The 25,751-nt window shown below is 42.9% G+C and overlaps 1 protein-coding gene across 3 annotated transcripts in view; it reads left to right on the top strand.

Moving 5' to 3' along the window:
- The first annotated feature begins 4,197 nt into the window (after window positions 1-4,197).
- Window positions 4,198-25,751, top strand: part of PARD3B (par-3 family cell polarity regulator beta) — a 397,551-nt gene continuing 375,997 nt past the window's right edge. The window contains exon 1 of one of the 3 annotated variants that reach the window (XM_084522836.1): window positions 4,198-4,626. In XM_084522836.1, coding sequence (XP_084378962.1) covers window positions 4,507-4,626 — 120 coding nt within the window. In that variant the 5' untranslated portion in view covers window positions 4,198-4,506. Of the gene's footprint in view, window positions 4,627-22,684; window positions 22,846-25,751 lie in introns of those variants that run through there. The other 2 variants (XM_084522835.1, XM_084522837.1) reach the window with 2 other exon arrangements.

Here is a 25,751-nt window from a genome sequence, read left to right as displayed (position 1 = left end):
GGCAGTGTGGCAGTGGGGAGTGGGGCCCTTTCCCATCCAAAGAGGGCCGGGGAGGTGTGATCCCACCTAGACTAAGTGGAGCCAGACTTCTCTCACCTGGTTCCACACTTTTATTTTGCTGCTGCAGGAGACGTAGTACTGGTGTACAGGCACACACTTCTTTTAGGTCCTTGCAGAACGTAGATATTAAAAAAAGTTCTTTGTTGAGCTAAATCAATACAGTTACATGAGCAGAAAGAAGATATAGGGTAAACTAAGGGTGGCAGCACGAATGGAAACTCAGAATTGTCTTGCTTTGCAAGTCTATATCACAGTTCCTTTATTTATTATTTCAACTTTAAATTAGGTTCAATTTAAACTTTTGCAAGAATGTGATTTCATATAGCTTGTAAATAGATTTTTTAAAATTGTATTTTTTAAAATTCTACTGCAGTTGCCAAGAACACTTGTTAGTTTGCTTTCCCTTTATTCACCAACATTGTACCATTGAGACTTGGCAGCGAAAGTGGTTTTATTGATTTTCATTATCCAGGCTAGGAGAAATGCAAAATATAAACAGCAGGAATTATGACCTTTTTTGCTTTTAGTAATTGAAGGGTTTACTGGTAACAACATTCAGTAAGTAGCAAACAAATATATTCTACTGCATTAACAGAAAAAGTTTGAAAAATCACAAATCAGATCTCCAGAGGTTATGCGACTGATTTAAACGATAACACTTTTTTTTTTTTTTTTTTTTTCCTCCTCATCTGGTTCAGCTTTATCCCCAAATCCATTCCAGTTGGCAGTCCAGGAACAAAAGATGATGCCTGTAATAACACCCTTTTTAGCACGTTTGGAATGTAACTGAGCTCCGGCTGACTCCATCCCATTTATGTGGTTTATTAACAGTAGAAGAGGGGCCTAACCAATAATGCTGTACGAGCATCTTCTTTGGCAGCCATGGCTACAGGTGCCAAATGGTTAAATGCCTAACGGGTGATAGTGCAGGAAAGAGGCACTGCTCAGAGCCAAAAAATTAAAGGTCAAAACTTGTGTTGTCTTGTTAGCAGCCAAACTTCCATTGTGTTTCCAGGCGAGTTGCTTTACCAGTCCGTGTCTGCTGGCACAGCGCTTGCAAATCTTCACTGACATTTGCTGGCTGTTTGGGTAAACAAACTTTTTTAGGTAAAGTCTCGAAGACACCAAAGCAAAGCACCAATTATCCTTACTGCAATTTCCAGCTGGAACACGGAACCTGCAAGGGCCGCTCAGCTTAGAAAGACGTGAACTGGGAAGCCTTGAATTCAAGTGTTCTGGCTGCTGCTGGGCCAGTGTGGTACCGGTGTGGGAAGGGGCAGGAGGGGGCAGAGCTGCTGGTTGGAGGTGTGAGGGGAGAGCACTCGCTGTGGTGTAGTTCCCCATGGGGACTCAGGAGCTGGGGGCTGAGGGGAGGGAGCCAGAGGGATCCCAGAGGAATCGGCTGCAGTACAGAGCAATGCAAACAGCACAGTAGGTTGGCCAGGGCAGTCGTTTGGGTTAATGCACTAAACACAACAGCTTACTGTGGTTGGTGGATGTGGAGGTTTTGTCCATTCCCCATCCTGTTCCCAGCCATGTGGCCCTGTCCTCGCCCTCAGACCTGCTCTGGGATGTTGCACATCCATGCCTGAGTGGCCTCGGCTTGCCCATAAAGCAGAAAACAACCTTTTCCTTTGTTCTTTGCTAACTTTCTACCAGACTGATGAGCTGAAGTGGCTCATGGAGCTATCCAAGAGGCATCAGGTGGGAAAGGGCAGTAGAAGGGGAGGAAGACAACAGTAGCGTCCTTCAGTGACAATAGGCTGTTAAATCACATCACCCCCTCTCAGGAAGCTGATACATGGATGTTATGAGTGTATTTCATGGATATGTGTACGCATTTATGCATGACACTCTTGTAGCTAGGCCGCCTGCCAAGCCCTGTAAGCCGGCATAAACCAAAAGGAAAAGTCAGCCGTCGCGCTGTGCCATGCCCTCCCTTGGGCCAGCGCACGCGTTAAGCCCCATTACAGAACTGCGGGCTGGTTTCTACTGATTTTCTGCTTTCTGCAGAACTGATCTGGCTGAAAGCTAATCTGGCAAAAAATTAATTTTCACAGGAATCAGTTTGCCACAGCATCTCGTTGCACAGACCTGCAACTGTGCGTGCTGGCACGTGAAAGGGAGTGGATGGGAAGAAACAGCTGGGGCGGGCAGGGAGCAGAGGTCCCTTGCAGGGCGCAGCTTTCCGCCCGCTCACAGCATTAGTTGGGTGAGGAGCTCCTCAGAGCACAATACGGTTTGGATTTCTGTAAAGAGCTAAGCAGGCAGCTCCTCCTGGATGTTCAGCAGTACAGTGCAAACAAGACCCCATTATTAGTTCTAAAAGTTGGCACATTGCACCTTAAGTAAGTGTAACTGGGCATAAGGAGGATGTGGATGATCCGTTTCTTAGAAGGTACATGTGCCTGACGAGAAGAGGTGTGTGTGGCTCTGAAGCTGCTTTGCTGTTTGGAAGCCTTAAGCTCTCAAATGTTCTTGGGGTGTTTTTTTTTTTCCAGGGAATATTTTATTGTAGTTGTTTTCATAATTCCTGACGATCCCATGCATGAACAAATGATGTAGAAAACTAATAAGACACAATTACGTTCAGCTCTCTTCAACCTCTTGGAACTCAGGCTGTAGTTTTTCAAGACGTATGTTGTGGGAACTCCAGCTGAATGCTCTTGTCCTCCCGTACTTTCCTTCACAGCTATACCAACGTGGCAGATCTTCTTGCCATGCTGTTAGCTGCACTGGGGGAACTTACTTTTGGAAAAAGTGCTGCAACTTCCTTGCCCAGCTCCAGAAGAAAAAAAAAAACACATGACAGCTCTCTGATAAAGCAAAGGTTTTATTTTCTGACAGTTGTGCAGGCTTAACGCCCAGAGATATTACAGGTAAACCCTTGCTATGTAGGTGGTAATTGTTACCTGCTGGCTTCAAAGACTTTCAGATTGTTTCAGAGTAAACAAACATGTTAAGCACCCACAACACAATCATGTCTTATTTGCAATACCGTGCATATCTTCAGACAGTAAATACACTGGTGGGTGATTCCTCTGCAACCTCTCCTCCCTCCCTGCTGACGTGTGATAATTAAATACAATCTCAGTTTCTGTGAGATGCTCAGTACGCACATGTAAAGAAAACCTCTTCTCCTCTTCTGAGATAATTTACAGGCCCTTATGGTGTCACCATGGACACTGAAACCTGCTGCTTAGGCTTTGGCTATGGAGTTGGGCCTGCAATTATTTAATTTTTCCAGACATCCCAGCCGGTCTCAGACGAGGCACTATCCCTATCAACAAGCCCTATCCACCTCCAGCTGCAGTGCTTATCACACGCACCTTTCTGAGCTTGAGGACAAGAAGCCAGATCATGTTTTTCCCTGAATGTGTCACACCTTGCTCGTAAACAGAGCTGGGGGTGGCAGGGAGGGAGAGCGAAGCCTTTACTGCCCCAGTCAATCATTAATCTCGAAGCCAAGCCCTGTAAGCGCTGGGAACCCAGGCTACCTGCTGGCACGTCACAGCCGAGACGAGGAGCTCCTGCAGCTCCTGCTGCCTCCTGCTCAGCTCCAGGCTGCTGCCTGGGACCTCTCCTCCTCGTCACTTGCTCCAGAGCAAAGAAATGTGCAAGCACCCATTGCCCCCTGCCCCAGCTGCCCCTCCAGCTCCATTGCTCTGAATGCAGCTGGCAGAACCACTCTGAGCTGCGCCATGCCTCCCCTTTACCCCCTGCCCCCCCCCCCCCCTTTTTTTTTTTTTTCCTGGGGATTATTTCCCCAGCCTGGCTTGTTTCTGGCCTGCTTCATTGCCTCACTGACTTTTTTTTTTTTTTTCCCCCCTGAAGAAGCAGAATCATTCCTCTTCCTCTGCATTGCCTCTTCGCACTACAGAAGCAGTAATTCCTGCCTCAGACCACGCCGGGGGCACATCCGCGCACTGGCACGTGCAGGCACAGGCACAGGTCCGGCCGTGCCAGGCTCCTTCCCCGCGGTGTGCCCAGGCCCGGCCGGGCTCCCGAGGGGCCGGAGAGCCCCGCTCAGCGCCGCAGCGCTCCCGGCCCGCCGCGGCCTCCCCGGGCCCGTTCCGCTGGCGGCGCACGGCGGGGCGGGGACGGCGGCGGGCGGGCGGCGCCTCCTGGCCTGTCCCGGCCCTCCGGTGCCGTCCCCCGGTGCCGTCCCGTCCCGTGGCGCCTCGGCGGAAGGAGCCCGGCGGCCGCGGCCTCGCTCCCGGCGCTGCCCGCGCGCGGCCGCGGGGCTCGGCGCGCACCTGCCGGCACGCCCCCGCCGCGGGGACGCGCAGCGGGACGGGGCCGGGGCCGGGGCCGGGGCTGGGGACAGGGGCAGGGCCAGGGCCAGGGCCGGGCGGCGGCACCTGCGGCGGGCCGGGCCGGGCCGGGCCGTGCCGGGGAGCGGAGCCGTGCGGGGCCGGGCAGGGCAGGGCATGGCGGCGCGCTGAGATGAAAGTGACCGTGTGCTTCGGGCGGACCGGCATCGTGGTGCCCTGCAAGGACGGGCAGCTCCGCGTGCGCGACCTCACGCAGCAGGCCCTGCAGCGCTACCGCCGGGCGCAGGAGAAGGTGAGCACGGGGCGGCGGGGGGCAGCGCCCGGGGGCGGCTCGGCTCGGCTCGGCTCGGCTCGGCTCGGCGCTGCTGGGGCCTGGCGGAGGCCTGGCGAGGCCGCGCACCCTGCTCCCGGGGCGTCCCTGCTGCCCCGGCACGGGGCTGGCAGCCGGGCTCCCCTCCTGCCCCGCAGCGCCGGGAGCCAGGCGCCAGCCGTGTGCCACAGCCGGCACCCGCACGGGGGGGGCTCCGGGGTGGCCCCGGGGCCGTGGCCACCCTCACAGGGCTCCCCAGCGAGTGTCCTGCCTAACCGGCCCTGGCACACATAGGGCAGGAGGGACATGTTTTTATATTCAAAATGTTTTCCCTATCAAATGTTGCATGTGTGTGATAACTGCAGAACGCCCTGAGGTTTCTTGGTGCTGTGCTGGCCCTCAGTCAGCGTGACCTTTTGCGCCGACGCGTGGTTCAGAGCCCCAAAACTGCCAAATTGTGTCCTCTCAAGGATGGGGCTCAGCACAGCCAAGTGCGTTGGTAGCGGAGAACTTGGACGTGTAAAACTTGGTTTCAGCCCGTACTTGTGATGACCCTGGAGTTAGTCTGGGGGGTGATGGTAGCCAGAAGGTGACCTGAGAGGCTTTTGTCTAAATACATCATACACCTTTCCTTCCCGCCTCACTTTTTCTTCAGACTCCTTCAGAGAGGACTGACGGGGTCTCTGCCTTTTGGGTCAGGCCCTGCCTGTTCTAGAGGGCTCAGGAAGCAGCTTATAGGGGAAAAGTCCCAATAGCCAGAGAGAGGTTCAGATAAACACCAGACCTATGCAAAACTAATTGTCCTGTAACGCGTCTTAAGGTTTTGTACCCAGTTTGCTATCAGGTGATAGTTCCAGATAATGATTTTTATGCTAAGCATTCATCTTCTATGCCTCGTTCAGGTGGTGTGAGGTCTGAAACATCCGGCCTTCTATGTAGCAAAGTGAGAGAGGGTTCACGTTTCTGATCTTGTATTTCTTGTCTTTCCAAATGAAACTTCCAGGCTTTATCCTGATGGTTCCCTACTCTGCGTCATAGATGGACCCAGTACGGGCTGCGGGCCAGTTTGTTCAGAAATGGCTGGTCACGCTGGGGAATGGTGTTCACAGCTTGCACGAGAGCTGGTAAAGAGGCAAGGAGGGCAGAAGCAACCTGAGGACCTGAAAAATACCGAACAGGTTTTCATTCAGGTCACTTAAAGTTTGATGACTTGTGGACCCTACCTCCCTCTTGATTGAAGGAAATTTACAAAGTTTGTTTTCAGGGCTTTGATTAATTGCTTTTCAGTTTACATGGTCTGCAGTGGAATTAGCCACAAAGATACGGAGACAAATTTCATCTTGTCAAACGTATTTGGAGTTGGTGCTCTTTCCAGAGGAGAAAATTTGGGGTTGGATAAGTAGATCAGAAGTCACAAGCAGTACAGAAGTCACAAGCAGTTCATTTTATTACCTTGTGGAGTGTTTCTGTCCAATCTAGCATGGCTGTCTTGCCATTTTTTTTTTCTAGCTTGTTTTAAAATTAACTTTTTTTTTTTTTTTTTTTTTTTTTACATAAACATAGACTGCCATAGAGAATGGGATTATTTCAAGATAATCAACAACTAAAATCTGTTGTGTGGTGTGGGTGCATAAACAGGTTTATGTGAAAGATAACTGAATATTTGTTTTTCTTTTCAAAATATTTAGAATGTTTGGAATACTTCCTGTGGCAGAATACTGCTGTTGCTGTTGGCACATTAAGTGTGCTTTATGTAACTTTTTTTCTGAAGCATTAACAACTTCTAAAAAACAAAGTGGAAAATGTTATTGTTAAAGTGCCCAAGCATTTGGGGAAGGCAGGAAAATTGATGCAAGGAACATCTTTGATAGTTGCAGAATGGAAAATGAAAAGGTAGCTAGGATACAAGCTTTGGGAATTTTTTCTTAGTTACAACACTGTCAAATACCCCAAAAAACATGTGTGAGAAGCTTTGTAATTCAAGGGTTCTTCTGGAAGCAGAGTTTTGCCATTACAGAGCAGTCATTTGATGGATTTCTAGTGTCTGGTAAAGGGGAAGACGTGAGATTAGAATATTAATTCATGTATAGTGTAAGATATTTGGGCTTCTGTTGTGTGTAATACTAGCAAAATTTTTAGTGGTTTACAGTACTTAGTGACTCTTTAAACCTACATTTGTAATGAGGGGAAAGTCGATGCAACAAATGGCCAAGTCTCACATTTCCATGAGACTTTTGGTAAATAGCTGAGAACTCTGCAGGCAGTCGCTTATTGCAGCCTGCTGCGTTTTCTCTGCACATTTGTTTTGGTTTCTTGGCTGGGCTGCATTGGTGAGGATTGGTCATGAAAGCTCGAGTGCTGTCATTAAAACAACAAAATACAGGGCTGTGGCTTCAGCTGAAGAATCAGACTGGGATTATTTTTTTGGGAGATTAGCAGTGAATTGTCAGGAGCACTGTTTGTTGTAGTGCTGAGTGGGCAGACGTGACTTTCTGGAGTGTTCAAAGAATTATTAAGGTTGAAAAAGACCTTCAAGACCATCTGGTCCAACCACCACAGGTTCAAATACCTGCCTGTTGCTGGGACCCACTGTCCGTGTGACAGTGTCAGCGAAGAGAGTCCTGTGCTCTGGGATTCTGTGTTGTGAATTGTCTTGGGTGGTTAAACAAATGTTTTGTTAATCAGCTTCTTTGTGAGAACTGTTAATAAATTTTCAGATAAGTGACTGGCATCTCAGAAAGTTATTTGTGTTTCAGTGAAGTGAAGTTTGATGGAATTCTGTCAGGATCTGCTTCTTCTGTTTGGTAACGTGTGATAAGGCTTCCTGCTGGCAGGTAGATTCACTCAGTAGAATTGATTCCTTGTTGTCAGCCTTTAGTCCTTTACTGTTTCTTGTAACTTGGTATTTTGGTGCCTTGGGGAGCGTTTGCTTGTTATCTGTATTTAGGATTCTTTGCGTGAGTGAGATTGGAGGTGCTGCACACGGCAGGAGGTGAGGTGTGTCGGCTGCTCTGCGGCTGTGAGGCACGGCCCTTGGATGCAAAGCAAGGTGCCTCCTCGATTGTTTTTCAGTGAATTGAGAGACCTTTTGTCTTCTGTTTTTCCCTGAGTATATGGATGAGAGGGAGAAAGAGATTTTGGGTCAGGTCTGAAGAATTACCTAAGCTCTCGTGTTTTCTGGGTCTGTGCGGTCCTGTTAACAGCAACTCCACGGTGCTTCCAAGGCTAAATGCAGCATTGTGATCATGCTTCTCCCCTCTGAGACCCCACTCCCCAAAGCAGGGGACAGTACTTGAGCTGCCAGCCTTGTAGTGAGGCCCTTGGTTCAGCTGGAGATGCTCGCTCCGGCGGCGTGTTAAAAGAGAACTAACAGCTGGTGGTACAGAAAGTGCCCAAAGAGAATGGCCCTGAGCCTAGGAAGTGACATTCACAAGGACTTTTGTTTAGCCTGAAGTGAAACTTGGAGCCCATGGAGAAATGTCTGACAGCAGCAACAACAACAAAGCTCGCTGGTCCAGATGTTCTTTATCCCTCTGGAGGAGCTGGGGATGGAGCAGTGGTGGTTATCGCCTGCCCAGGAATGTCCTCGTGTTTGGTGCTTACCTAGCGGCTTGCTTGGCGTGACTGCTGTGGCTATTGGAAGTCTGTTCTTAGAAGCCAGTTGAATGGGTGGGACAGGGAAACATGTAAAAAGTTAATAAATGCTGCAATTTTCCATTTACATACAGCTTACGATGTGCAGATTAAGCTGCAGTTCAATTCTCGAGTGGGTCATTTTCGGTGTCTGAGGGCCTCCTGTTGGGACTGCTGACACAGACGAGCACGTGTGATTTGGGCTGTCTCGCCTGGACTCGGTCCCCAGTTGTGATGGGCATTGCAGCTTGCATTTCCACTGGTCAGAAGGTACAAAAGCCAGCAGGTGGCTCTGCAATGGTAATGGTAACTTGAATTGGTGGTTGGACTGAGTGGGAAGCAGGAACAGTAGTGGCCAGGCTGATTTGAGTTGGGTGTGTTTCTGATGGGAGGGAGAACAGCGGGCTGCTGGGTTGTACTGGCCACCTTCCCCAGGTGAGAGGCATTGAGAGGGCTAAAGCTGCAGCTCGACTGTCTGTATCAGATTCTAATTCAGACTGAAAAAATAGATCTTTCCCCTTCTTTCCAGTCTTGTCTGCCCCATAACATGATAGTTTTCTAGAATTGTGTATTGCTGTTGTAAATCAGCCAGCAAGCAGAAGGAGCAGTAAATGTTCTTCAGTTCCCCTGAAAACAGTGGGGGGAGAGGGAGAGGGAAACAACAAGTTTTGACTCAAAATTTTATGCTTACAAAAAATGTTTGAAAAAACATAACAGATTTCTTCAGAAGATACCAAGTATAGCAGGGAAATTTTGAAAGAAGTCCATTGTTAGGAAGGCTTTTGTGTTTTGTGCAAATCATGAGTACTTAGTCCTTCCTAAAGAGAGAGTCATGCAACTGTGTTTCTGTGGCACTGTTGTCATGAACCTGGTCCTTATTTTTTCTTTTTTCTTTTTTCTTTTCTTTCTTTTCCATCCTGGTTCATTTTAGCAAGTTTCCTATCTTATGCTCTAATGGAGCAAGTCCCTAATCTTAGTTTTACCAAAACGATGGGTAAAGTAAGCTCTGGTTTAAGTACTTTCACTAAGGAATATTCTTAACAATTCATTGCCACGTTTGCCTAAGTATTTCTATATAAGATACGGTATGGTAGCAAATTTTTAAGTTGTCTTGGAAACTGATGCATTTCAGTGAACAGTTCATTATCACTTCTGCATTCACCTTTCAGGTTTGGCCACTATGACGGCATGCTAAAAAGCAGTATAGAAGTTGTAGGAGTTCATGGGCAACTGACTCATGTAACTGGAAAAGAAGGGAAAGAGACAAAGTATCTCAGAAAGTGTTTATATGAAACAAATTGTTATTGGCTTAATCATACTGGTGATACTTCATTGATGCTGGAAATAGCTTCAAAGTGGCGGAATTTGTGAGTTTCTTAAAGAGTTTTTGTTTCAGTTCTATTGGTAACTTGTAACTCTCTGTAATCATGCAGGAGATACTCACCACATTTTTTTTTCCTTGGCTTTTCCTCTCTTGGTGATTTCATTGTCCTAGCATGATTGTGGTTTCTCTCTCTCTCTCTCTTTTTTTTTTTTTTTGGCACACCAAATTAGGTCGAGTTGTTAAAGTAGTTCCAAGGGACCAGGTGAAACCAAGGGCACTAGTTTCCTCAAATCAGCATGTTCGTGGGCTGTGCAGTCAATGTGGTGGTTGTACAAAGCCTTCTAATTAAGGCATAGTTCAAATGAGAAGTTTCACAGTGGGTATTTGTGTGAGTATTTCCAAAGGGGCGGCTTCACAGGAACAGAGATGCTCTTTAGCTAGAACTTGCTTTTAAAGTTGTTATTAAAGCAATTGTTTTCCTAGACTGTTAATTTCTCTCTGTCCTCCGAATTTACAAGCTGAGAAATGAGTTCAGTAGTTCAGTTCCTCCACACGTGTAGTTCTGATCAGTTGTCAGAGAAGCTCTGTTAAGAAGCGTGCTTGTCCTTCAAGCTGTATAAATACTTTATGCTGTGAGAAGCAAGTTGAGAGTTTATTGTTGAATACCTTGCACACATGAATTGTATGTGTTTTACGTGTGCATGTTACATATGTGCTAGGAGGCAGAACTGTATACAAGCTGCTGACAGTGGCTTTTTCTTTGGTCTGAAGTGAGTTGAATTTGTATAGTGATCCTGAAAACTGGAGAGTTAAAAGTGCCTGCTTTTTCTATCACTTCTGCATAAAATGCTACGAAGTCTGCTTCTGTACTGTTTCATAGCTACTAGTGTCGATGTAATGAGTTTTTGGTAGGTTTCCAGTCTCCTTTTCTCTTTTGAACAGGTGTTTATAATCCAAACAAAAACTGTTGTTGGACTGGAAGTCAGACTTATGCAAAACGTCTTATGTACTTATGTAACTTGAAAAATTAGTTGTTGTATCTCTCTCTCTCTCTTTTTTTTTTTTTTTTTTTTTTTTTTTTTTTTTTTTTTTACAAAGCAGACTACTGCCAGCAACCTGTGCTTTTGGCTGAACATCGTTACCTGATGTTAATGATGTTAATGGGCTTCAAGGGAAAAGCTTGGTTGAAGGGTAGAGCTGGATAAAGCTAGTGGAAATTCGGTAGGCAAACTGAGAATAGCTGATCATGGAAATATTGCAGGTCAGGCATCAATCTACACGATAGTACAGAGTTTTCATTTTTGTTTCCTGGAACATATTTATCAAGTTCTGAGTACCCTTCAGTTGATCTCATTTGAGACAGCGAAGACTTTCTAATAACTGGGTGTGCAAACAGTCACGGAAGGAGCTGTCGAAGAGCAGTACAAAGTTCTCGGTAGTGGCTGATTCCTGTTCCTCTGCCCACGTGAACACAAGCTCTGCATGCTCTTGTACAATTGTTAAGAATTTCAAACCCCAAATGGTGTTTTTCATCTATTTATTTCCAGCTCGGGAAGCAGCATGCAGTATGACGGTTTAATGTTCAAAAAATTCCCTCCTGGCATAGGACAGAACTGAGAGATGCTTTTGCTCGCTGCATAAAATGCTGCTTTCGTTTTTTCAAAGTATTTGAAAACAGGGGGTTGTGTTCTGTTGGTGTTTTCTTTTAAAAAAAAAATCTATTTTTTGTAATAGATATAGTTGTTATCTTTTTATCTTTATAGTTTTTATGCTTCATGTTATGTGACTGTGTTTTCCTCCTCAGCTGTTCGGTGTGGGGTCGCTTGGGTTGCACCACACTGTGCAGCCTCGCGTCCTGCCGCTGAAGCAGCGATTTCCTCCCCCATTGAGCATGACATTCTTCAGGCTTTCTTAATGACACTAATGTCATAACTGCAGCATTCCTAGGCATGAAGGCTTATTGCTTCGTTATTGAAATCCCTCCAGCTCCCTGTTAGGATGCCTGTGTTTGTTCCTTAACAAATGAGATGATGCTAACGGGCTTGAGCTTAGTATTGTTGAAAACAGGTTCTGCTTTGTATTTTTATATTTCACTCCTGAGTTTTAATAAAGATGCACCCATTTGATGTTGGGGAGCTGGCTAACAGCTGTGATGGATTCCTGTGAGTGATCTCTCGATAGAAACAGACTTGTAGATGCCGCTGACCAGACAGTGCCCTAAATATGTTGGTAAACTGAGCAAGCTGCTTCATGAGAAGGTTTTAGAAAATGGGCTTGACACGAGACCTTATGGAAAGAAGAATGTAGTATGTTACCTAGCATCTCCCCTAATAAAAGTGGTGTTTGTTCTCCTCACGTGGTGTTGGGGTAGTTGTGTGAGATGTATCATCAGTAATTTATTTCTTCTACAGTATTGCTTCAAAAACTTCCACGTACAGCAAACTTCCTGTTATGTGAAATTACTGATTGCACTGGATAGGACTTCTTTGGATCGTTACCCTTACTTTAAAGAAGAAATATGTAAGACTTGTTTCTATAAATTATTTTTCTCATGCCTACTGATTGTGCTATAGATACCTCCATTAAACGAACCATTGCAATGTTTTAATCTGTCATCCAAATTTGTCTCACTATCTAGTGTAAACCTGTAATTTTTGTGCCACCGGTATATCCCTTCAGAGTCATGTCTTCGCTTTGTTGTGGCAGGTGCCATAGCACTCCTCCCGTGCTCCGACTTGCTCTTGGGGGTGCTCCGGAGTCGGGAGGTTCAGCCATGCTCTTCTCTGGTTTCGTGGGTGTGCTTTGGCAGCAGGTACTGAAGTAGGAGGCCTCACTGTGGCGAGGCTTTTCTTTGATTGCTGTATCTATGGAAAAGAAAACTACAGCCTGTAATAAGGATCCTGTTTATCTGAGTGGTACACGGGGAGGAAGATGGATGGCTGTAGGCGTGCGGAGTTAGATCTGACAGGTAGAGGCTGACAGCTGGCTGTTTGGACTTTTTTTTTTCTGGCTTGGGATTGCCTTTAGAGGTGAGGCTCCAGTGAGCCAAAAGGTTTTGCAGTGCAGCTTATCTGATGGAATGCTTTCCAGATTCCCGACAAAACACTAGTTACTGGAGGGTGCATGCTAAAAGATCACCCAATTATTTAACTTTTTACAGATGCAATAATTTCTCACTCGACAGAGCTACATAGAACATTTAGTCTAAAACAGAATTTGATGCATCCAGACAAGCTTCAAGACTTTAGTTCTTGGAAAACTGTGTGGCTTTCTGTCCAGAAGCTGAACAGCTTCTCTCTTCATCGCTCTTTTTTAAATTCTTGTAAGACCTTCAGGTTGTTACAGAGAACGTTGTTTCATTCTCTTCAGTGCATCAACATCTGAGCTGATCTTTATTATCAAATATATCCAAGTCACACATTCTCTGTGAAGAGAGAAGATTTTGTTATATGATCACGTCCTATTTCTTTTAAGGCCGTCAGTATGCAGGTCAACTGAGAACAGTTCCAGCTCCAAAGGAGTCAGAATCCAGCCTGTCTCTCTTTGGATCATTGAAGAGGACTAAGCCATGTTTTCTGATGTCCATGATCCTGTCATTCATCCTGATGAATTAACCCTGTACATGTTGGATTTGTCCGGTGTCCAAACTCTGGAGTGGATCTTGAGCACCCATTTGTAGACTGTCCTACAGTTGAGGATTATTTCTTTTAATATGGGTATGGATTTATGCTTTCTGTGTGAAAGGTAGCAGTGGGGATTAAGTAGTGTTTTTGCAGTTCCCTGAAACTTAGCATGAATGGGGTTCTGTCCTTCCCGTAAGCAAAGAGATGATCTTAAGCTGCTCCAGAAGGTGGCTGGGTGAAAAGATGTCTAGGCTGCTACGTGATGCTACTAACTGAGTGAGGAATTGGCTCAATAATACTTAGTGTGTTACAAAGCTTTGCACCGATGTTCTCTGCTGCCTACTTTTTTTGTTTCTGAGCACAAGCCAAAAGTAGGACCAGACTGCCAACTTGAAGATTTTGCTGTTAGTGGGAGTGTTGGCTGTCGACTGCTTTTGATGCAGGCCTTTTGGAAGTGGTGGGTTCTAGGAGTAAGGAAGGCAGCATGTCACCTGGATAAGAAACTTCCTCAGCCATATTTTATCATATTAGCCATATTTTGGCATATTAGCATATGCTGGCTAACCCTGCAATTCCTGCCTGGAGGTCAGCGGCAGAATCTTTCCTGTGGATTCCTGGCTGAGCAGCTATTTAAATTCTCTCTACTAGCTTTAATGTAAGCCTAACTTAAGGTTCTCTGTAAGGCTTTTTAAAATTCTTATCTTGTTCAATAAGGATTTGGATTGAGGATTCTCTGATCTTGGGTTTCTTGTTGTCTTTCTCCTAGATGCTAAACACCGTGAAGAGAGAACAGGAGTATAGTAGTGCTGAAGTAGAGGAAGCAATAAACAATGCTATTTATGGCTGCATTTAGACATTTAGTTTTAAAAGTAGAAGTAACTTGCGGGTTCCACAAATCTGATTAAGGTGAGGTTGCAGTTTTACAGCAGTTTAACCTTGGTTGCGTTTTTTTTTTTTTTTTTTTTTATGTGTAGGAAAGCCTATGCAGCTATGTAACGAAAACTGTTTCTTGGTTGCTGTCCAGGATGAAATCAAAATTATCTGAGGCAGGATAGTAAGACAGGGGAGTTGGGAGAGAGAAAAATGAAAAAGGGATAAGGTCTTTATTTAAAAGCCCTGTTGCAACTGCTGTCCAGAGGAGGATGAAAGCTAAGGTAGTGACATCAGCTTTGAGGGCTGGGGTGAAAATAGTAATTTCAGACTTAATTGAGAAACATGGGGATTTTATTTTTTGAAAAAAATGTGTTAAAGTAGTTAGTGAGACAAGTGGGTAACTTCGTCTGCTGATATTCTAGCCTCTGTCGTATTATATCTGTAGTAACTTAGATGAACATACTGAATCTCATGTACATTTTTTTAAGCTTCTGGTTTTAAAATAACCTTCCTGTCTTGCATTCACTGCTTAAGTTACTTTAATGAAGTTCTTTCTTATCAGTTATCCTCCTTTGTCTTGAACTGTGAGTTAGTCCAGATGAAAGCCTGTATGGAACCCAGAAGCGATGCAGAAGGTTTTTTTCGCTCAGTAAAGTCTCCAGAGGGCTTGCATGGGAAAAAATGTCAGTAATTGTTTAAGCCTGCAGGAAAAAGAGACAAATACATTATTGCATCAATCAAATATGAACTCTTTATGAAAATGCAGTTTAACTCCAAACCTCTTGTGTTGAGTTAAAAAGTTATTGGCTCTAATAATGATTTTTGCTAACGTATAATTTTTCTTGCTAATAAAATAAGTAAGTACTGTGAGGGGTTGTCAACAATCTATTGGATTACTTTTACAAGCTGTTTTTCTAAACTTGAGGAAATACCTGGTTTGTTTTAATCTGCCAGAAACATGTCGTGCTTTGCTTTGACTGATTGACTTCAATTGCATGTTCTTTAGGTTACTCGCTCTGCTGAGATTTTCTACAGAAGTTATCTTTGTATCCCCCTCTGGATCCAACCCATTACCTTTCTGTCCTGTCGGACAGGTTACAGCAGTATGCTGACATCAAATCACATTATCAGCATATTTTCCAGAAGTTGGGTACTGTGTTTAGTCAGTCGGTATGCACCTTTTTAACGAATATGACAGTGTTTTTTTGCTGATGTTGGAAACTTGGCTGTCCTCTTCTGCTTCTGGTACCTCAACCTGCTCTTTAACTGCCCCAAAACCAGGAGATTGGGAAGGAGACTGCTTGCTTGAGTTGAATTTACCCAGGTCTTGCATGGGGTAGAAAGACCGGCTGAGATTTTTCAAGGACTGAAGGGAGTTAACATGCTCAGCTCCCACACAATTATGCTTATGTGAAAAACCCAACTGCTGCCAAGTCACAATTAATTTTCCTCTGCTGCTTGTGCTGAATGTATTCTGAACAACTGTTTCAGGAGTTCCTGGCATTATAATATAGAAAACGAAAACTCCCTGAGGAGTTGGAAACCTGAAATGGTTGTGTTGGGCAAGAAAAGCGGAAAGTTCATTGACATTTTGCCATTGTGCATGGAGAAGGACCAGCGTGTTTGTAGTAGTATTTGTAAGGCAGGGTTTGTTTAGATGGCAGTGAAAAGGAAGAGATCTCCTTTTAGGAACAGGGAGGAGATTCAAGCATTGAGGTCTATCCTGTCAGTGATCAGTGACAGCTCTTCTGTGTTAGGTAAGAAGACTAGCACTCGAAAACCCAAAGAAGTCTTCTGTATTTATTTTTTCAGGAACAGTAATTTGAATAGCTCTCATTCAAAGTTAGTGGGAGACACTAACTTTACTTGAAAAACTCTCATAAAAAGCACTCCACTGGCTTTCCAAATAACAACATTCAGAATTAATTTTTGCTTAAAATACTTGACATGGCTTGGAAATGCATGAAAAAAACACTCATGGACTGTGCCTTTTAAGTATATTGCTTCTGAGTTTTTTTCCCCTCATAATTACTTTTTTTTTTTTTTTTATAATCCACTATTTTTTTCCAAAACTGTCAAGAGAACAGAATTGCTTTAAACTGTTATCCTTTTCATGTACTTGTACTTGATATGAGGTAGATCAGATGGGAGTATACCAGTGTTGACCCCTTAATCATTGAGTCTGGAAACATGTTGGCTTAGGCCAGCTCCCATCTAAATTAATTTTGTCAGTTTGGGGGGAGTAATTACAGCAAATCAGACACTGAAAAGAGTAGGTGATTTGCTTTTGTACTTGCAATGTACCTTTTACTATTGGACCTTTCATGTAGCATTGAAAAATGTATTGCTAACGTTGGACTACGTCTTCTTGATCTCCTCATCCCAGTCTCTGATATCTTGTAGTTTTTTTTATTTTTTGCTGCAGCAACATTTAACTCTACCACTTAGCTCTGAATATAGACTGAAGACCCACTTTGGTTATTTTTAAATATATGTTTTATACAGCATGGATTTTGCAGTTGCCTGTGTTGCCAACCTATCATTTCTTGTCTGGAGGAACAATGTATATTCATTGCTGTATTTGTTTTATTAAATAAGCAATATTCAAAGAGACTAGGACAACTAGGTAGGTCTGTTCTGGTAAGTTCAGATGTTTCATCTGTAACATACATCTGGCAGCATACACACATTGTTTATCTTGGTGTGACAGAGCCATCTTTTGCATTCGAAGGAAGTGGAGAGGTCTGGCTTATTGTTCATAATGCGGTTTATTAATGGCTGTGGATATGAAAAGAGCATCTTGCTAAATGGAAGTCTTGGTCAACCTCTGACTCTTGTCTTAAAGGTTTGAGAATAGACAATATGAAAAAATACCAGCTTCTTTCCAGATGGCTGAATGCTTGATGTGTCTTTATGTTTAGCTGTCATTCAAATGTGAATGCTGTGGTGATTATAAGTGTCTTCCATTTTTCTGGTTTGAAATGTTCCCTTTTATGCATTGTGTGTGTACAGATTAACTGTTTGGCTTATCAATGGGGATTTTAGAGCAATAAACCCCAACTTCATGGTATAGCAAAATCCAGGATGTTAGTGTTCATAGCTGACTCGAGAGTGCAGGTCTCAGCTCCACGTAACACGTTGTATACAGGAATTGTTTAGAAATAGGTCGTAGTGGACTATTAGCATTCTTTAAATGTTGCTTCAATTCTGAAACATCTTGCACGCTGCAAGTTTTATACTGTTTAGTAAAACAAAATCTGCAGTCTGGGGGAAAAATGAGTTCTAGGAAGCACGAGGAAAGGGATTTCTTAAAATTGTGAAGAAGAACAAAAGCTAGATTTTGTTATTAAGCTATGAATGTGAAGCACATTATATAAAGTTTTAAGCAACGGTGGGTTAATGCTCAAAGATACAGACCACAATTTAATAATTAGATTGTTAAATAATGCTGTAATCTTGCTAAAAATTAATGAATTTTCAGACTTCTAGTATTGCTTTTATGTTGTGGAGCCTAACTCTGTTAAGGATGTGCGTAGTGTAAGAAATACCTCTAATAATGCAGCCAAAGCTGTTCGTGTTCATCTCAACATGGTTGTGATGTGTGTGCAAATAGAGCATTTGATCAAGTTTTCTTACAGGCTGTTGTCATTTGAAGTTTCTCTTTGCGGGGTTGTATTGGCTGGGCTAAAACTGTGTAAGGAAGGCTTTGTGTGCACACTCCCCAGCCCAGCTCAGGAAAGGCCATCCTGGTCAGAAGGGTGGAGAAAGGAGCCGCAGAACAGTAACTGGGTTATGTGTTGTTCTTCATGTTTGAGCTGAAAGTCTTTTCACCACCTTTGGAGAGGCCTTCCTTCTCTTTCCTTGTAAATCTCTAACGATGTCCCATCCCAACTCCTTTGTGGTTCTGTTTTCCTGCAGGTATATGAGGGAGAAAGGATGCCTTTTTGCACTTCAGGATAAGGGAAGGGAATAACGCTTCTGTACACAAGCAGTATTGAGTTCCTATGAAAGAGTGAATAACCTCATTCTGTTCTTTGTTGTCTTCTATCTAGCCAATATCCACTTCCTTTATGGCTTAAGATTTTGATGACGTGTTAATTCTGGGATATCCTGTATTTTACTCAGGTGAAGATGGAAGTTGATCTCAAGAATGAGAGAGTTGTCTTTGTTTGAGTTTCATCTGGTTCCATCACTCAGCTCCGCCAATACCCTTTCAGATAGAGATGGTTTGGTCTATTCACAGAGTGTTTTCTGCATCTCAAAAAACAAAACCTAAAACCCATCAACCAGTAACATAACAAAAATATAAGAGAGATTATGTAATAATTCCCACTGCGTAATGTTATGTTGCTAGATATTTTTATTACTCTTTGAAATTCCTGCACACTTTTTTTCAAATGCTAGCCAGAACCAGTAAAGCTGACTAATCTTTTCAGAATTTGGCAGTGCTTGCCTGTCCTTTGTGCCGTGAGAACATTCCTCAGTCAGTCATTTTTGCTACTGAGAAGTAAAGGGAGAGGGGAGGCTGGTTAATTTAGCATTTCAAATGACAACAAACTGGCAGGTAACAGCTTCATTTAGTACAGACCTTGTTCCAACACCTGTATGGCTGAGAATCCTTTATTTCTGCACAAGCAATTCTAAGTTCTGCTACTTCACCTCCCCCACTTCTTTTATCTTTTTTTGTGTAATGAACAAATGAACTTCTGCCTCGCAGGGACCCAGCTTGCATCTTCAAATACTTCTAATGCTTCTGGTTTTTAAAGCTACCATAGCTGTCTCAGCAGCTTTCCAGCACTGGGGCCTGACATTGTCCCTAATGGCTGTATTTTGGAGCAGGAAGGTCAGTCAGGCCCTAACCCCCACTCCCCAATGTCTGTTTTGTGCAGCATGTAGGTCTGTGCTGCCGCAGTGCCACCCTACTGCTTTCTGGGAAATAGGTGAAATATTTCCGTATCAGGGGAAGAAAAAAGCCCCCCTGCCAATATACATGCTGGCTTCTCACGTGGAAGTATGGATGTACTTCTGTAATTTACTGCTGCTTTTTCCTTGCTTGAGCTTTATCTAAAGCCCAGTTTACATTACAAGGAGTTAGGGGATTTAATCATACCTGCTCTGCATTGTCTTACCAGCATTTGTATTCTGTGGTGTGGGAGTTTGGAGTCTGCTATTGCTCAATCACACGTTTGAAACTCCAGTCACCCCGATAAGCAGTCCTGTGTCAGCTGCAAATACATTAATCACTTCACCAAAGTAAAGCCAAACGGTTGTAAATAAATTTATCTTAGATAGTATCTAGATGCAGGACTGAAGTGGTGGCTGCTCTTTCTGTAGCTGCTGAGCGCTTTATCATTTTTTTTGTTTAGGATCTGGTATACCTCAGTGTAGAGTTAGCAACCAGCTCAGCTGTGTGAATTTACAGCCAGCCCTGAGTTCTTGTTTCTGTAGCTGTGTTGAGTGGTTTGAATTTAAGGTATCTTCAGTTTTAGTTGGCTAAATATCAATGTTGTTTTTCGCTCACTTAACCTGAACGTCACTTTTGAAATACAGTAGATCTGTACGCATGTCTTTCTTATTTTCTTAATAGTTTATTTTGTTTTATTTCTGCGTGAGAAATGGCTGGTAGTTTGAACGAGTAGCCTTCAAGTTTTGTGTGCTCACTTTAAGTTGGATTTTAAGAAATGATTGGGGTCCCTCCACCCTCTGGTATTTTCTTCAAAGAAACAAAATGCCTGACCAAATACTATTTAATTATTGCTAAGGTGCCTGTGGAGGTGTAGCTTATTGGCATAATAATAGCACTTGGAGTAGTTTGGCTAATACTTGACACGGAGAACTTGGGATACAGAAGTTAAAGTATGCGCTTAAAATGTTGTGGTTTTACTTAGAGATGTTTTGTTTTGGAGCTGTGGTGTCAGCTTTTTTAGGGGTGAGCCTTTTGTGCTTTTAGCTTGTTGAAGCAACTTAGTCTAAAGGGCTCAATGAGCCGAAAGGTATTAGTTTATAACTGGATATCTGTTTACATTTCTTATTTACATTCTGGCAGGCTGTCTTTAATTCAAAGCCTGGCACACAGTGCACTTCAGTTTTAGCTGAGACTTTAAGGAGCTTTTTTGTTGTAGTTCTTAGTCCTGCAGTCTGTGTGAACCTCTGCCTAAATGCATGTCTCCAAAGATCTTTGCCTGTTCTGGTTTTGCATACTTGTTCTTCACTGAAGTATGTTTCTTAAGTGTCAAATGTTGGAAGGCAGTGGAAAGGTGTGGGTTTCATGATCCCTCAGCCTTGTAATGTCTTCTCTAAATCGTATTTTATTCAGTGTTCAGATAGTATGGAGGTAGTAAGCCATACTTAGAGACTGGTTATTACTCAGATTCAGTATAAAATCAGAATGCTCTTCTTTTTGAGAGGTTGGATTTATATAGCTGTGCTCTGACCATTGGACTGTTGGGGATTCTGTGCTAGGGATCTCTGCATTTTTTTTTTTTAATTTTTGTTTTTCTTCTCAGGGAAATGTCTCTTCCCCCTCCTCCTTAAGTATTCATCCGTCAGGATAAACTAACTTTCTCTTCTTCCTGCTCTCTAGGGATAGTGGAGTTCACTAGGTGAGAAGAATAACTACCTTTCCTTCCTTGTAAGAAATAAAGACTTTCCATTTTTTGGTACATAGCCCTATTGATTTATCAAAGCATAATCATTTAAAGATGGCTACAGAACAAGGAATCATCTTCACCTTGAGAGACTGCCCAAGCTGGAACCTTGCTGATGTCTAAGTTTGGCTTGCTGTAAAAGGAGGTGGCTACTAGGCTTTTGAAACGCATGTTTTCCTGTCTTCTCAGTAAAAAAGGAATTTATTTATTGTAACCAAAAAAGAATCAGAGAAGGAAGGAGGAAGAAAAAGACCGAGAAACAGTTGAGTTTCATCCATCTAAAATAAAGCTTTGTGTATGGTGGTGTGCTGCAGAAGATAGGAGGAGAAGACAGAAGTGGTTATCAGACCATGCTCATCTCATGCTGTTGTGTTTTGATGCGTAGTTGTAGTGGCATGTAGTCCTATTAATTTCTCAAATAATTATCAGGCAAAGATAGCTAAAGAACTAGAAATATTGCAGTCCCTTGAGTGACTGTTCAGCATAATGACCATTCAGCACGTTAAATATACCTTCCAGTGCTGTGCTGGTGCTGTGTTAGCTGCATTCCGAAAGCTAAAAAGAAGCTATGCCTTCTGGTTGTACGCTGTGTCTGTCTTCACTCAGTGTTCCCTTTTGACTTCAAAGAAAAGCAAGGGAAGGCTTTTCTGCCCTTTCCCAGATGTGCAACAGTTCTTCTGTTAATGGTCTGTGGTGTTCCGCAGACCTCATGCATGAATTGTTTGTTTGTCTTTGTTTGCTTTGCTTTTTCCACTCTGATCCTGAAGAGCCGGCAGACAGCGTGAGCAGACTTCACAAAAACTTCAGGCTGGCTGAGGTGTAAAGCCCAACCTTAGTGACCAAGGTGTCTTGTTGTATCTGTTTCTGTGCTTACCCAGTGTGGTTAGTCTCCATTTTGATGTCAGGTATTTAGCACCTTCAAGAAGGGAAGCTTTTAAAATTGGATATTTAAAGTGACTTTAAGTAAAAATCTTATTTTTCCGTGACTGCCTTACTACTCTGTGATTCCACCCTTTGGCAATATCACATCCAATGATGATATAAATAAAAAGGGTGTGTGTGTGGGTGCAGTTTTCAAAAATAGTCTTGAAAGATGAAGTGAATGAATCTGGACAAAATGTTAATGTATATGGGGGAAAATACATAAAATGGGGCTTTTCATTGGAAGCTTACTTGGAATAGCTTCCTCTGGTATCATCTAAAGGCAGATCTTCTAAAAGACAGGGTAAACAGCGCTGTTTTGTAGGGATGTCTTTGGTTCAGCTCATGTTTGAATGCTTAATTGATTTCTTTTAGGAGTAAACCTCTTCTTTTGTGAAAAAATCCCTAACCTCTCTGAAAATCAATGTGTGTAGTGCAGCTGGAAACAAAGAATCATGGGTGTATTATTTAGAATGACTTTATTTCCCGTGATCTCTAATTTCATTTCCTGTGTTGAAATCAGGGCAGATAAAATAAAACAAGCACAAACAGATTAAGCATATCCTTCTACAATAAACACCTGTGCTAAAAAGCATATTGATCTTGTGAGAGCTTCTTTTTTTTTTTTTTTGTAGTTGAGGTGTATTGAATCCTCATGAAAAGATGGCTCTTCATGTTTGTTTGCAGGTAACTTCTTGCTTTTTTCAAAAATGTACTGATTTAGGGATTGTCCAGTCCTGTATGTTCCTCGTGTGCAGATCCATGTACGCTGTCAGAACAAATTGTAAGTGACAGAGGGACAGTTTGGTACAGGCTCGCTGTTGTATGTGATTAACAGGGGAGGCCTGCTAAGGGGGTATTTTAGATAGGTGGCTGCTCTTGTTATTAGGATGATACCACGCTCAGTAGTATGTGGTAATCTAGTATCCCTTTAATTTTGTCGAGGCAATTGGTCAAAGATTGGGTAAGTGATTATTAGGTGAAAACTCATTCTAAGAGGCCCTAGCAAAGCAGGTGGTGGTGCTTTTACTTCAGCTGTGTACTTCCATGTGTTGCAGGTGTGTGGTGCAGCCTGCCAGCCCAGAAGCACTTGCCCACATAGTTGAGGTGGTCTCCTCTTGCAGCAAGGGGAGCTCGGAGGGGAGGCTTTGCTGTGTTCTGCGGGTGTTACGGCTGTGAGGTGGGTCTGCCCTCCCGAGCAGGGAGCTAAGGGATGTCAGCGCTGTTAAAAGTGATGATGCTGGCAGTACTGTGTTTTTTACTTTCTTGTGTACTCAGTGTCTTTGTGGCTTATGGTAGATTAGTTTCAGGCTGCATGTATGTAGCTGTATCAGCTGAAGTGAAAATGCCTGTCCTGTCTGGGAATGCTGTGGGAAGGGAGGTGAAGTTAAGTTTTGGCAGGAGAGTTGGGAGCTTGTTAGTCAGCCCCACTAAATCTACCGTTAAAATTGAAGAATTTTGCCTTGTTTCACTGCCAAATGCTTAAAAGCAGTTTCTTTCTGAGCAGGCTACCTTCTGTCCTTTCCCTTCTCTCCCCGCTTTAATTTGTGGCTTTGAAGTCAGTCTGTGTAGATCTTGAATGTCACTGACATGAGAGAGTGCGTATCCTGTCACCTGGTAGAGCAATATGAAGAAGTTTTATCTTCTCGCTAGCATCTTACAGCATTTTCACTTCTAGTGCAAGCAGATTTGGTTTTCTTGAAAGCAAAAATTGCTACGGAATATGTGAGGCATCTATTTCTTACCATCTCACTCTTCTGTGATGTGTTTATCTTCCTTATGTTATCTTGAAGGTTTCTGCCACTTCTGAACTTCTAGCTAGAAATTATTACAGATGTCTCATTTAATTTTATTCAGGAGAACTATAGAGCTATGAAAATGAAGTAATTAATTCCAAGTATGAGTTTATTTTCACCAGTGAGACCTGGAAACATGGGTTTGTAAATTATTCTGTTTTGCTATAATACAAACTTTGGCAGTTTCCTGAGCAGTGAGACCCAAGTGTTGCTTTCTCTCTTTTTTTTTTTTTTCTGGAAGTTTGTGAAAAGAAGTCATAATGTATAGTCTTCATCCGGGGGGCTTATTTGGGTCTGGTCAACATTAGGGTGTGCTGAATTCTGTAAATGTCTGGAGTAGACTTAATCTCCTGTGCAGAAAGCTGTTAGTCTTGGCTTTCTATATCAGCTTCTTGTGTTTGCTTTTTTTTTTTTTTTTTTTTTTTTTTTTTTTTTTTTTTTTTAAGATGTCATGTCTGCAACAGATATTATTGCTAGAGAAATTATGTATTATGAATTAGACTCGGTTCTTTTTCTGTGAGAGAGGAGGAGGCGTGATACGTTTTTATTGTTGCTTCTCTGATGTTGCATACCCAGCTTCAAGTGCCTGCCTGTTCTGTTGCTGCCGACATCTGCTCGCTGTTCAGCTCTGGGTCATTCTTGAGAAATCCCTCTGCTGTGACGGAGGAGTATTTAGCAGTCAGCAAATTCAGTATGTATTATGCAAATCTTTACGTCCCGATCAACTGATGATTTTGGGAAGTCTGCCTCTGTATTCGCACAGAGCTGAAACCCCACCTCTGCTACCACGGGTGGTGGTAGCCTAACTGCTGAGGGATGAAACGCTGCCTGAATAGAAGAGATGCTTCAGGCTTGTTAGGAGGTGATGGTGGTGGTAAGCAAACAAAGTGCTAGAGGCTGTTCTAACTTAGTGCTAGGTTTTGGGAAGGAGTTAGAGATAAGTCTGAGGCTGTGACCAAGCTCATACTTCTTGTAACTCTCAAACCACAGCTTGCAGAGCTGACCACTAATGCTTGATGTTAGTTGGCTGTGGATGCTAATGCCTCATGTAGCCTTGGACTGCTTATAGAAATCATAAAGTACTTACGTGTTGGGAGGCGATAGATCACATTGCACTATGCAATGTAAAAATGATTAAATGGTAGTACCCTTCTCTCTCTCATTGACATTAACTGAAAATGAAGTTTTCAGAGAAATGGACTGCCACATTCCTACTCAAATTCATAGGGAGGAAAAAGGAATCAAGATGGTCCTCCGAGTTTTTGATGTCTTAAAAATGCGTATTTAAAAATACATAAATAGGTTTGCCTTAATGATAGAAGGATTGGTCTTTCACTTGAATCTGTTCGTTCTTGACCAAAAACAAATGCATACAAAAATTCTTGAAATTATTTCAAAGTACATGAAGGCCGAAGGAGCTGCATTAGGGGGCAACAGTTCAGTTAGGATTCTGTTGCAATGTGAACATCAAAACCACTTTTTTTTTTTTTTTTTTTTTAATTTATGTCACTTCTGCCTACAGCATACTTGTGCATTCATGTGACCTGGCTTTAATTTATCGTTTGGTAAATATTTGCATAGTAATTCCTAAAGTGTTCTACCACACATAAAGGAAATGATGATAAATAGCTTTTAAGTGGCTTGATGTTAAACACAAACATGACTTGCAGCCCTAAGGTAAAATGTGTGTTAGTGTAACTGTTCAATATTCATTTGGGAAGTGTTGGTAGGAATATACCACGTAACCTGTTCATGGTTTTCCTTTAAATATTTAGATATTCCATATCTTACCTTACTACACTGCATATAACCCTTAAGTTCTTTACACTTATGCTATTAGGATTTTTGGCACCATTTAAAAAAAAAAAAAAAAAATATATATATATATATATATATTTATTTTTTTTTCCCTAAATGACCCTGCTAACATTGAGAGCATTTGGGAGCAAATATGCTGCAAATTTACTTGAATGGATTTCAAGCCAATTGACTTTTCAGTAGTGGATTTCCTCTCCTCCCTATTTTAAGTAGAACACGTGCATGCTGAATACTGCAGTTCTGGAAGGTGGTGCTTAGCAAAGCAGGTATGAGAACATGCGAGGTAGAAAAACTCTGCTTTTGCAGAAGAAATGTCCTATGGTGCGTAATAAGCTGCTCAGTAATTGCTCCTATAGAAGAAAGGGCTATTGTGCAGAACATCCAGAATCAAAGCTAATTAATGAGATAAGTTTCAAATACAGTTTTATTGGTACCTGGGAATTCAGGTCATCCCTTTGATTTGTTAATCTGG

Source organism: Aythya ferina, assembly GCF_964211825.1.
Source record: "Aythya ferina genome assembly, chromosome: 6".
Lineage (NCBI taxonomy): Eukaryota > Metazoa > Chordata > Aves > Anseriformes > Anatidae > Aythya > Aythya ferina.
This window is presented reverse-complemented; position numbering and strand designations above follow the sequence as displayed.